General features: G+C 35.6%; 1 protein-coding gene and 1 long non-coding RNA gene across 3 annotated transcripts in view; one reads left to right on the top strand and one right to left on the bottom strand.

Annotated features, from left to right (window-relative positions):
- LOC121081033 overlaps positions 1–12,536 on the top strand; it is a 93,044-nt gene that overhangs the window by 62,261 nt on the left and 18,247 nt on the right. The gene's annotated exons all lie outside the window — the stretch shown is intronic.
- FBXL17 (F-box and leucine rich repeat protein 17) overlaps positions 4,440–12,536 on the bottom strand; it is a 279,919-nt gene continuing 271,822 nt past the window's right edge. For both annotated transcript variants that reach the window (XM_040579652.1, XM_040579650.1), the window contains one exon: positions 4,440–6,428. In XM_040579652.1, the coding sequence (XP_040435586.1) occupies positions 6,291–6,428 (138 nt within the window). In that variant the 3' untranslated portion in view covers positions 4,440–6,290. The remainder of the gene's footprint in view (positions 6,429–12,536) is intronic.

The raw sequence follows: 12,536 nt of genomic DNA, 5'->3' as shown, positions 1-12,536 counted from the left end.
AAAAAACCATAAAATAATGAGCTGTCTGCACGCTTGGTATAAACATTGTTTAATGAACAGGCAGTGAATTCCTGTAATTAACTTGACTACTGTCCTCATTTTCTATTCTTCCTTCTCTACCAAAAGAAGAAATAGCCCATTTCATTTGTTTGAGAAGTTAGGATGAGATAGTTCATGCTGTAATATGAAATGTTGGGCTTCTCTGTTTCAGCTGTTGTGTAACCTCTTATCCATGTGACAGCTCCGTTTCCTTACTCACTTTGTCCTTCAGTTCCCTTTTTGACCTGCAGCATTGCAGCAGTGGATCAAGTGAAACAGGAGTGCTCAAGAAGATACTACGTTTTATAATTCCCAAGAGTATAAAGAAAGAACATCACAGAGACACAACAGCAAATGAATAATCTAATTTGCTAGAAGTATGGATATTTGACATCAGTGTAAATTTCTTACCCTGAGGTTACTGATGCCTGTAGTTTAGTTGAAGATATTTAGTGGAGGCAGTCAGTTTGGCCAAAATTTCTTGGCTGTAAACAACTCAGAAATTAAATTTCTGAAATTCTTGTAATTACCTAATAAACCCGATCTGGAGTTATGAAACAGTATTTTATTTTATTCTTGCTTGAATTGAGCCCTGCAAGCACGAGATATACAAAATAGATATCTTTTAAAAAAATCTGATTTTTTAATCTTTATGACATGGAATTTGCTTTGGACTTGATGTCCACCATTAAATGTTTCTGCATTTGTGTCTCTTTCTCAAAAAAACAAGACAACCAGAATGAACAGAAAGGAAATTTCTGTGCAGCTGTCTGATCAATAAGCATCTGTCTGTAAATCTCAGTTTTTAGCTCTGCATATACCTACTTGTCAGCTCAATGCTACTTCCCAGGCTGAGACTGACTAGAAGCAGAGAAAAAATTATATAGTAGCTCAAGAGCAGTTGAAGAATAGATTACTGGGATTTGGGAACTTTAGCAAATATTTACTAGTAAGTCCTTAGCTTGATTTTGATAAGACTTTTGCAGTTAAATGACTATTTCTCTTCCTCAGCAGAGCTACAGACAATTTAATGGGTGGAACTGTTTATAGTTTATCAAGCAAAACCATGAAAACACCACACAATCCAACCAATACAGGTTCTGTTCCTGACCTGAAAGCAGGCCTGTTTTACCAGCTTGCAAACTTGATTCAGGATTTGGGCAAACACAAGCTTGTTCCAATTCCTCTCCTCCAATCTGAAACCAATTAAATGCAGAGTTTTCACATATTTCTCAATGAAAAATAAATGTCTTGTGATCAATGTCTATACAACTGAAAAACAGAGAAAAATAGTACTTGAACCTTCCACCCTTAGAAAAAAAAACTTTCAAAACCAGAAAGCCCCCTTTTTAAACAACTTGTATCATATTCTGTAGTCTCAAGATCAAGTACAATACTGATAAAAGATAATTTCAGATATACTTTTGTACAAAAAATTATGTTACCAAGAGGTATATGGTAATCCAGCAGCTAATGCTACTTTTTTTGATCAGGTGACTCAATTGTAGTTTTAAGGATCAGCAGACTTCTGTAACCAGAGAAATAGAAGAAAAAAAAAAGAAGTACATGTTTGCAAATGTCTACATTTATCATAATCCTACATAACAATATCATATATGGGAACTGCCACATAAATTCATCAACTCAACATTTTTATGTAAGACAGCCATATGATTATTCTGCATTTCCCTACATGATAAAAATGGGGGAAAAGACAAAGAAATTACAAGTGAAAAAAAAAGGCAGGGTAAGAAGAATGAAGGGAGAAGAAAACTTTGCAGTCAATAAGTATCTTTTATAAGGTTTTCAGAAAAAAACCCAAACCTGAACCCAAATAACCAAAATAAAAACTCACAAATATTCACCAAGTACCCACCCTATTGATATTGGCAAAAGACAACTACTCTCACAAAGCATTATTCGGTTTTTAAGTTGTGACAATATACAGGAGATCACATGCTCGAGCCTGGAGCATCTCCTGGGGTGTCTGTGGTTTGGAAAACCATTTGGTAACTCCACTTCTGAATCTACGAGAACTTCAAATAAAATCTCAGTCACCTATTCTGCCAACATAGCAGGTCAGTCATGGAGAAGGCTGGGAGAAAAACAACTACAGGGTGAAAAAATAACATCACTTTAAATAATTTTATTTTAGAGGACTCTTTAAATAGATCTGCTTTAAAGTCACTCTGTTAATATGGAGTTTCATAAATAAGCAGCATAAGCTCTCACCTAATTTAAAATATAAATCTAAACATTTACAAGATCAGACATCATCATAGCCTTTTTACATATGCTTTTACAATTGCCACTGTGCAATGCGTTCTTTTATTAGGAAGAATTTCTTTACTGAGAGGGTTGTCGAGCTCTGGACCTGGCTTCCTGGAGAGGTGGTGGATGCCCCCCATGCCTGTCAGTGTTTGAGAGGCGTTTGGACAATGCCCCGAGTAACATGATTTAACTTTTGGGCAGCCCTGAAGAGGTCAGCCAGTTAGACTGGGTGGTTTTTGTAGGTCCCTTCCAACTGAAATACTCCACTCTCCCTCTCCCCCTCCCTCTCCCTCTCCCCTCCTCTCCTCTCATTTATAAGATGTAAGAGTCCTTTTCCTTTTCTTGTTCATGGTCACATCACCTGAAGAAGGCCCTGTCAGCCTCCTGAAGAGCTTTGTGCCTCTGTTTTCATGTAACCATTGTGTATGTGACCTGCTGCCTTTCTCGATTTTGTTCCTGTCAATGCCATAGTTCATTAAGCAACAGCAAGGCCATATCTATTTCTTAAGAATCTGGGTGGACATCAGTGAGCTCACATGGAAGCCAGCTGAGAGACTGAAAAAAATTAACTGTTGGTTAATTATTCTTACTAGGGCTATTTTCTCATTGAAAAGGGATTACAGCTTGTTTTACCAAATACTGAACACACATGTAGAGAGCTTGCTAAGTTTAATAGTTCTAAGAAACTGTCAAGCATGGCTCAAGCTCTTTCATAGGACCTGCAAGGGAAGAAATGTTTCCTGTGAGTGAAGCCAGGGGGTTCTGTGGCCATGGCTGAGTTTTGAAAGTTAAGTAGAGTCAAATGCTGTAGCAGTAGCACAGAAGACCTCTGGGCAACCATTTTGCAAATGCTGAAAAGTCACTCCCAGTAGCCACCTGTGGCCATGCTGGGATCAGTTTATCTATGATATTTTTCAGAGAAGTTCACTTTGTCCCTGCTCAGAGATGACTAGAAGCTGCCTGGTACTACACAGAGTACTTGCTGAGATGAGGAATAGGCCAACTTGGATTTGGCAATTCACTGAACTTCCCACTAATCTGGGAGCCTGAGCAGGGTGAATTTGGATCTGCATGTGAAACACCATGGTAGACATTTCCCCCGAGGACACCCACCTCCACGCTGCCTTTTAGTGGTGATAGATGGGTAGAGCAACCACCAAAGTGAACTCTGAGTGCCATTAAAATAGACTTATACCTGTATTTAGAAGAGTGAATGACTGAAAGTAGATGTTATCTGTCTTTTTTCCACAATCACCTACTGTTTAGTTAAGAAAACACTTAGAACTTGCCTTAGCCACCTCTTCTGCAGGTTGAACAAACCCAACTTCTCTGGCCTAGAAAGGTCTCTGATATGACAAATGCTAAGCCACAGGCTACCAACCCTAATGGCAGGTTCCCACAAATATCTTGAAGGAACAAAGACATTTTGTCAGTAAAGGAGGCCTGCTGGAACTAGGAAATCCAGCAAGTAAGCTGCCTGTGAGCTTTTGAATCCACTGTAAGTTCTGAGGAAGAGAAAACAGGGAAAGAAAAAAAAAATCTTTTTATGAGGCAATAGCTTTTCTTTTTCCCCTAAATGATACCTCCCCTAAATGACATTTCAAAAATTAAAGTGTGCACAACATTGTTATTTATTCCTATAAAACTACTTAGGAAACATTGATTTATCATAAGGAAATTAAGAGCTACCTGTGACACTGCAGTTAAAGAACATATTTCTGTCCTATACCACATAAACTTCCAAATTACATAAATGACAAGATCTACGGAAATGAATTAGCCACACTGAGATCTATAAAGACTAGTATGCTCAGAAAAATAAGAGAGAGATGAATAGCCAGTAGAAGGCAAGACTACTGGAAGTGACTTAATAGCAAAAGTGAAAAGAGATGATCAACTAGATCTGTAATATAAAAAAAAAAAAACCTTAGAGAAGCAGAGTATTCCCGCTTGAAAAAGCCCTCTGGAGGTTATCTAGTCAAACTCTGTCACTCACAATGGGGCCCTATTGGATGAGTTTGTCAGGACCATGTCCAGATGAGTTCTCACAGTCACGGATGGAGATTTCAGCCTTTCTATTAGCGTAGTCTAAGTACAGTTAGCAGCACAGATAAACAGAAGACACCGTGTATTTCTTTTTTCTTTTATTTAAACCTATTGCAAGATCAAAGGTTTCACGAAAAAATAGAAACTTACAAATTGTGTGAATAGTTTTAATGCACTCATAGAAAGACATTAAATGAGAAATGACTAAGATTCTGTACTATATCTGCAATATAATCAACTGGCTTTATTCTGAAAATATAGTAAATATTTTCAGAATATAGTAATATATGAGTAAATAAAATATAGTAAATATGAGTAAATAAAAAGCCTAGCATTACACATGTTCACACGTAAGTACCACTTACTTAAGCTAGAAACTTTACCATATATCTTTTCCAGAGAAGTTATTTCATCCCCATTTTTAAAGTCTAATAAGAAAACATTCAACAACCTCACTGGAATAACTGTGAACTGATGTTTCTGTTGTAAAAAATTATGCTATGGAAATCAACAAACAGTTTTACAGAGAGTTATACAGCCATACTAAATAAGCTTCTAGGTTATGCTGCATTAGATTTTTTGGATTAGCAAAACATTTTGACAATAATGGCAACTCTCAAGCTGAAGCTTACGTATTTCATACCTTGGATCAAAATGCTGTAACCTTTTAAAAACAAATATCCAGTGTTACACACCTGAAAACATTCTTAACCAAATGGTAATACTCTAAAGGTTAGTGCAACTTCAAATTGAAGCCACAATGTCTGTACTGTCAGTATCCCCTGGACAAATTTAACTCCTTAGATTGCAATGTGACACACAGAAAATTAATTGGTTTATGTATTTATTCTGAGTACTTTCTTGCATACACTGCATTACGAAGCATCTGATCCTACAAACTGATACCCACAATGGGACTCATGTTTAGATGGCCTTCTCGAGGTAACCACTCTCTGAATTGTAAGATCTGCTGTAAAAGTATAACCACACAGGAAATGAGAGGAATCCTGTTATTGGCTTACACCCATTCATCTGAATTTCCCAACTGAACAATAAAACAGCATAGAATAAAACAAGTTCACTAAAAAAAAAAAAATTTAAAAAATTAATTTTTTCACTCAGGTATTTAAAAATTGTCGGTTAACTTATTTCTGATGGTGTATTCAATTACTGTTTGACTTTATAAAGTGGGAACTGGTTATCAGTGTTAAGCACTCAACTCACTATAAAAATTACAAGATGGAAAGATTTGGAAATCTCTACAGCATCTCCTATTTAAAAAAAAACAAAATGAAAGAAGATATCAATTTGGTGAAGTGATAGACAGAAAGGAAGTAAGATTGTGCAGTAAATATCCATTCTATCATTACCACCATTTACTAAGACTTCTGTTTAGAAGAATGATTTGTATAATTATCAAAATGTTTATAAGAAAATCACAATTCTTTGTACATTTTCTTATTACTGTGCATCTTAAATCTACTGGGGTAGCTTCAGTAAATAATAAGCATCAAGTTCAGCTCCCAGTTTCAAGCCTGTCTGATCAACTGCATGAGTGCTAGCACTGAGTTACCATTTACAAATCAAAGCAAATACACATACCAAGATGAAGTAATGTAAACAGAGGAAAACAAGCTTAACATCTTCTATAACTCAAACTATCCAGAGAACTAGTAAGAAACCACTTCAAGAAATCTGCCAGAGGCTTTTATATCTTTTATGCAAACAAAACCATAATGCATTTCTAAAGTTTTGCTTTAATATTGGTATTTAGTTGTACAGTACTTAAAGTCAGTGTACAGCTTTTGCCATTTTACTGTAATCTCTGTAAACTCACAATTATATTGCATCATATGAAAGGTTATGAACCCTCTGCAATCCCCATTAGATCTACTGAATGCAGCAGAGTGGAACTGTCATGTAGGTATAGGAGGTTAAGAGGCAGTAGACATATTGGGTGTCCAGCCCATTTGGTAAGCCCGTTCCAATGTCCTCTTGCAATCCTGTAGTACGGTACTGAAGGTTATATGTGGATACTGCTGCACTAGCTGCTCCACTGTGGCTTCATTCACCTGCAATCGAAGAAAAGAATCTGTGATGTGCAAAACATGAATAAAAAGGGCAACGTTATGCAAGCTAATTGAATGATTGAACCTTGAACTCCTGGGAGGACTTGCAGGATTGGGCCATTTGCTGATACTATAGGTTTGGGTGCACTTACCAAAAACCAAATATACCGAATGTAAAGATCTGTTAGAGAAAAAAAAAAAAAAAAAAACCAAACCAAAACACACCACACCTTGATTTTATTGGAAAGAGGTTTTCTATAATTCTACTAAGTCCTGTTTGGTTATTTGTGATTGAAAACAAATATGAAAGACAGTCTCCATTTGCAAACAGCTTTGTTTAGAAAACTGCAGCAACATTTAACAACCTATTAAACTATTTTCATGCCATGCTTGACTATGCTGGCCACTCACAGAGCTCCAAACCTGATTATTCAAAGAAAAGCCATCCTGTCTAATGAAGTGCTGCCCAGAGTAACAGATCTTGAAATAGAAGCACATTTATTCAAACTCACTCAAGCAGACATAGGTCTGAAATGTAAGACTTTCTTGGCTTTGGAAAATGAAAGTTGATTACATCTATTAATTAATTTATGGCACAGTTATGGTATTTTTACCCATACTATGTAGTAACTCTATAATTAACCTTATCAAAATGCACTTGCACTGTACACCAGCTCTCAAGGTGGTTGCAACGAAAAATAAGAGATAACTAAACGTGGGGAAAAGAACGCAAACTATTCCATATTGCAGGTAAATCAATTTATTAGTTTACCAATTGCCAATATAGGTCAACTTTTCCAAAGGTCAGAAGCCCTGCATATTTTCGTGTACATTGCTGGTAGAAGTTTTTATTTTAGCCTTTTGCTGTGAGGCTAATACTGCTCAAAAGGTTTTGTGGGAAGAAGTGGTGTGATCAATAATTAAAACATAGATGCTTGCTGGGTTTGGGATGTCCCTTCTAAATCTTAGACATCAAAGGTAGCACCTTTATTCTTGATTAGACCAGGCAATCAGACAAGCCTAGCTAAACCAAACATCTTTACAATTGCAGTGCTGTGAGGGGATTAATTTGTCAATTATTTTTAAGATGACTGCAGTTCATATCACAGAAGTAGACAGCTTTCTTTAGCCTTTAGATAAATAAAAGATTAACCTAAGAACCACAACTTCTAGGTAGCTCTCTCTGAAATCTTTGCTGAACACTTGGGCATTTTAAAATGCATCAATACCACATTTAAATACTGAACCACCTAGATCAGTAGGATGTATGACTGATATGCTTTTCCCCATGGTGTTCCACCGTCAAGGCTAAAAGTAAAAAACGAGACTAAAACGTTTACTACCATTACAAAAACCCATCTTGGGAACAATATTCTAAAGCATAGTGACCACAGTATCTAATAATATTTTTGTCCTTAAAAGATAACAAGGAGCACATCCTTCTGAACAGTGATTGCACCCAATGACAAGGATAAATGAAAGATTTAATATCCAGTTCTTCTGCTTTGATAATAGAAACATTCAATCTTCATTGGAAGTTTCATCTAGCTGAAACTGACTTGGATAGAAAACTGGTTTAACTTCCCTTCACAGCACAAACTACACTTTTGGCAAATTGCTACGTTACAGTAACATCTTCCAGTGCTGAAAAACAAGAAGTGACTTTTAATAAATCAAAAATGAAATCAGAGATAGCACAAGTCCTCCAAAATATCTGATATTTATAGCTGAATACATACTTTAAAACTGACAGCAACATTTCATAGAAATATTACTTGGAAGGCAAGAATCCCCAAACGTAGCAGTATTTGCTAGTTTTTGCCTATTCAAAAATAGTCAACACCCTCTTTTCTTTAGATTTGTGGTGCAGAGAGCCATGGCACAATCTATCATACTACCAGAAATTTCCCTTAATGGTTAACTCAGCCACAACGAAGATGCTTACCACAGACAGCTTCTCATTCTGCCCTTTCTTAATGGGAAACTTAAAGAAGAGATGTTTTTTATCTACTAGATATCTGCAAATATTACTAGTAGATAGCAGTTATTATGATTTGACACACACCTGTTGGGCTTTATTTGTTAGAATAGCATGGATATTATAGCTTTAGAGCCAGTATCATAAGCAGATTTTCTGTCACAGGAAACAAATAAGTCAAATTTGTTACAAAGATGATGTTCAGACACAGGAAGCCATGTAATGATCTCCATGTTCTGGTGTCTGATTCAGGACTGAACACATTTACAGAGGCTACAGTCTAGCTAGATATGAAATAGCAGTGCATGACACTCAGGAAGGCAGATGATGTTACAATGAAATCTTTTAGCCTTAAAAACTATGAAGAAATCTATGGCAGACCATTCAGAACTAGCCATTTGTCCCCAGTTTTCTGATACAATTATTACTGGATTAATACAATTGTTACTAATTGCTATTACTACTTTACTAAACAGGAGAAAGAAACTTCTGGTATTGAGTGCCATATATCGTTACAAAATAAACATGACCATGCAGAAGTGACACTGACAAAATCTGCTATTTTATGAACAAAACCTGATTAGTAGAAGGTTTTCTGCATTTTTGCTGGGGTGCTAAATTTTAATGTTAATAAATTTTAAAATGAACATTTTAAATTATTGGTTTGATCCCAGACAATAATCTGAGTGGTATTGAACAGCAAAGTAATGACAAATCCTGTATACACATTTGGGACCATAACAGTTACAGAAAGAAATTACTTTGAGTTTAAAAAACGTTTACTGTCATGAAAGAGGAAAGCATTATCCTACCAAGCTTCATGAGAAATGATGAAATATATGCAATTTTTAGTTAAGAGTAAATACTGTTAACACTAAGAAAGTAACAGCAAATAGGTAAAAATTATGCTGGACAATATGAATTCAATGTAAGAATACACAGTGGGACAACCTACATGGATCCAGGATGAGAAACAAGTGTGTAAAATTAAGCCACAAATGATTTCCTATCAGATGATGTTAAAAGCTTTCCCTTCCTCATGAGAAAAGTCAGGTCAAACACTGCAACAGTGTAAAAATTTTAGTATTTTAAAGTTTTTGCAGTACTGGACTAAAACTGCACTACCTAAAAGGTAGGAAAACAGAGAAATCAAAATTTTGTTCTTTGTTAATGAATGAGATAAGTAATACCTAAGTCAACTCCCTTCCTATACTTGTTATCAGTTACCCTAATAGTAGGATTAAGATGAAAAGAAGTCTTATGCCTAACCGTTAGAACACGAGCTTCTCTTTGTTAAGATGCAGTCTGGCTGGTTATAAAAAGTACTGCATGCCATTCCCAAAACAAATTCATTACACAAACAGAGGCATTTTTCCATTCTGAGCTTGAACAGTCTTGTTCAATGAATGAAAACTAAAAATATTCACTTCTTAATACACTTTAAAATGTTGTATTTTTCTTCCACAGAACTTTCATTAATCTTCATCTTTTCAGTTGTCAGAAGGAAGACTACTGTCTGAAGATAAACTAGTTAGATTATCTAATACATAATCATTCATTTGAATTTGAATAGCCCTTCAATTAGGTTTTAACACATAATGAAAGAATGCAGTCTTTATCATTAAGAGTCAAAGTAATTGGTTTGTGTGAATCCTGGTCATCAAACAGAAAAAAGAAAACAACAAAGATTGGTTTAAAACTTATCTTTTCTTGCCAAAATAAAAATCTATTCCAGGCCAAAGAATAGATTAAAAAAAAACAAAGGAGAAGATGGGCTACAGAAACAGACAGGTCCAAGTAATATCAACTCCTTTTAACTCTATTAGAGCAGTTACCTAGAATTCTGAATGCTTTTTGCTTAAAGACTGAACATACACCATCGATTTCCTAGAAGAATATACTTGACTTCGTGACAAATGTTATCTGATGTGGGACCTCCTTAATTTCTTCTTCTGATGATAGTGTGGTTGTTCAGGGAGTATCTAAATATTATCTGCACTAGAGAAAAATACTACTTCCTCATGTGATAATTAAGAATACATCTGGGAAAGAAGAACACGAACACCCATCTAGCCCATGTGAAATGGAAGAATATTCACAAAATGGTTTTGGGAGTTCTTCGCAGGACTTCAATCTCACTCTATCAGGTATACACATAATATGGGTGAAATACTAAGAAAAATGGGAAAACAGTGTTCAAAACTCTTTCTCTCCTTTAGGTAAAATGATCTACCTACAATAGAAAGCTTGCAAACCCCCTCCAGTCTGTAAATGTTTTACCCAGAATAAACTAAATGGCGTTTATGAGCTGATTTTTCAGGTTCAGGATAAACTGAACATACAGTTTTCAATAAATAAGCTACTCACAGAAAAATATTCACTCAGATTTTTGATTTGGTATGCTGGACTTACCTGGTCTGACTGCCAGTATTTGCTGATTTGGTACATCACTTGTGTCTGCTACAGACCACCATGAGCAATTTCTTTTATGCCATCTTCCATAAGTTCTCACTCATGGAAGATTCAAACTCTAAGCTTAAATAGTTACTAGGTAGTTTTTAGGTTTTGTTTTAAATGTGCCATGTAGTTTGACAGAGTTCTAGTAATAATTTCAGCACCATTTTCTTTCATTTCTAGATTCTAAAATCAGGAATTTATCTAAAGAAATCAAATCATTCCAAAGGGCAACAATCTATTTTTCTTTATCTTCCTAGGACAGATCTTACTAAATTCAAAGGAGTTGTGTTTTGATAAGTTACGGCTTACAAGTGAAACCACCGGTTGAACTAGAGATTTCTCTTTAATGAGATCGATAGCTTCATTCACAAATAAGGAACAGAAACTGAGGTTTAAGGACCCTTCCTAAACAGGACTTTCCTACTTACTTTTAGTTAACTTGCCTTTAGTTGATATCATGTCCAGAAGATACTATCTTGGACTGGAATATCAAGTGGCACATAAAAAAGGGCTTTAAAAAGTGTTGGTTTTAACTAAGACAACTCCTCTACCATACTTCTAAGAGGATCTGTAAGACTGCCTACTGAGCTAAAAAATTCCTCCTGTAGGTGTACCAAGGGCAGTCCTAGAACGCAGTTCTGATTCTAAAGCCACTAAAAGGTCCCGAGAATGTCTGTGTTGCATCATTTACAGCAATACTGAAAAGGGATAGTAGAGTCACCATCTGGACTGCAAATTTAATGCTGCTCTACACAGTGAAGAAGTAGTCACTGTTAATTTAAAAGGTTTCCAGTGCAAGCAAAAGCTTCAGTGTAACATCCAATTCACTTGATAATTGAAAAGAAGAAGTTATCTCCATTCCAGTTTAATAACAGAAATCAAGAAGCAGCCATATAATTTAAAAAAAAAAAAAAAAAAAAAAAAAGTCCCCCAAACCCAGGCTTATAAGCAAAAAAAACAGACTTGCAAAACTGGATTAGAGCAAACATGCCTATGCTCCTCAGTGGTTCATAACACCATAGAGGGATGGACTGCTGAAAGAATTTTTGCATAGTATTTAACTTAGTCCTTGGAATAGGCATGTGACTAGCTGATTTGGGAGAGCACTGACATCATAGGCTCTGAGGACAATACAGGTATCTACAGTTATATCACTTTATAGGCCAGCCATTAATAAGAAAAAACATAACAAGTTGTAACGTTGTTAGTCTGCAGTATCTGTGTAGAAAAATATAGAGAACTGCTAGGTTAATTTTGGAGATATAGTACTTGTAAAGAATTTTAGGTAATGGTTAGTAGGTGAGAAGTAACCAAAATAGTTTGAGGGCTGCCATACAGATCATGTTTGATAATAAAGGTCCACACGGCGCAAATATTATCACTACATTTCTGCATATAAAGGATCAAAAAATGGACTTTACACAAAAGAAATGCGAATCTATTTGTTCCAAAAGGGCTTTTTTATCATGTTACTGAAATTTTTGCTTATGGAGTGGTATTGCAGCATTAGGGGTACTGAAATTTGTGTGCATTTGTGTCAGTATATAAAGTAGCATTACACTGAAGCCAAATTTGAATGTAGTAGACAAAGAAACTACTCTATACATTGTGTCTATCCATAATGGTGGATTTTGGACACATTTAATGTTCCAATTTCTCTAATGTTTTAACAATAA

The sequence above is a fragment of the Falco naumanni genome, chromosome Z (assembly GCF_017639655.2).
Source record: "Falco naumanni isolate bFalNau1 chromosome Z, bFalNau1.pat, whole genome shotgun sequence".
In the NCBI taxonomy this organism is placed as follows: Eukaryota; Metazoa; Chordata; class Aves; order Falconiformes; family Falconidae; genus Falco; species Falco naumanni.
The sequence above is the reverse complement of the archived record's forward strand: the minus strand, read 5'-3'. Positions and strand labels throughout refer to the sequence as shown.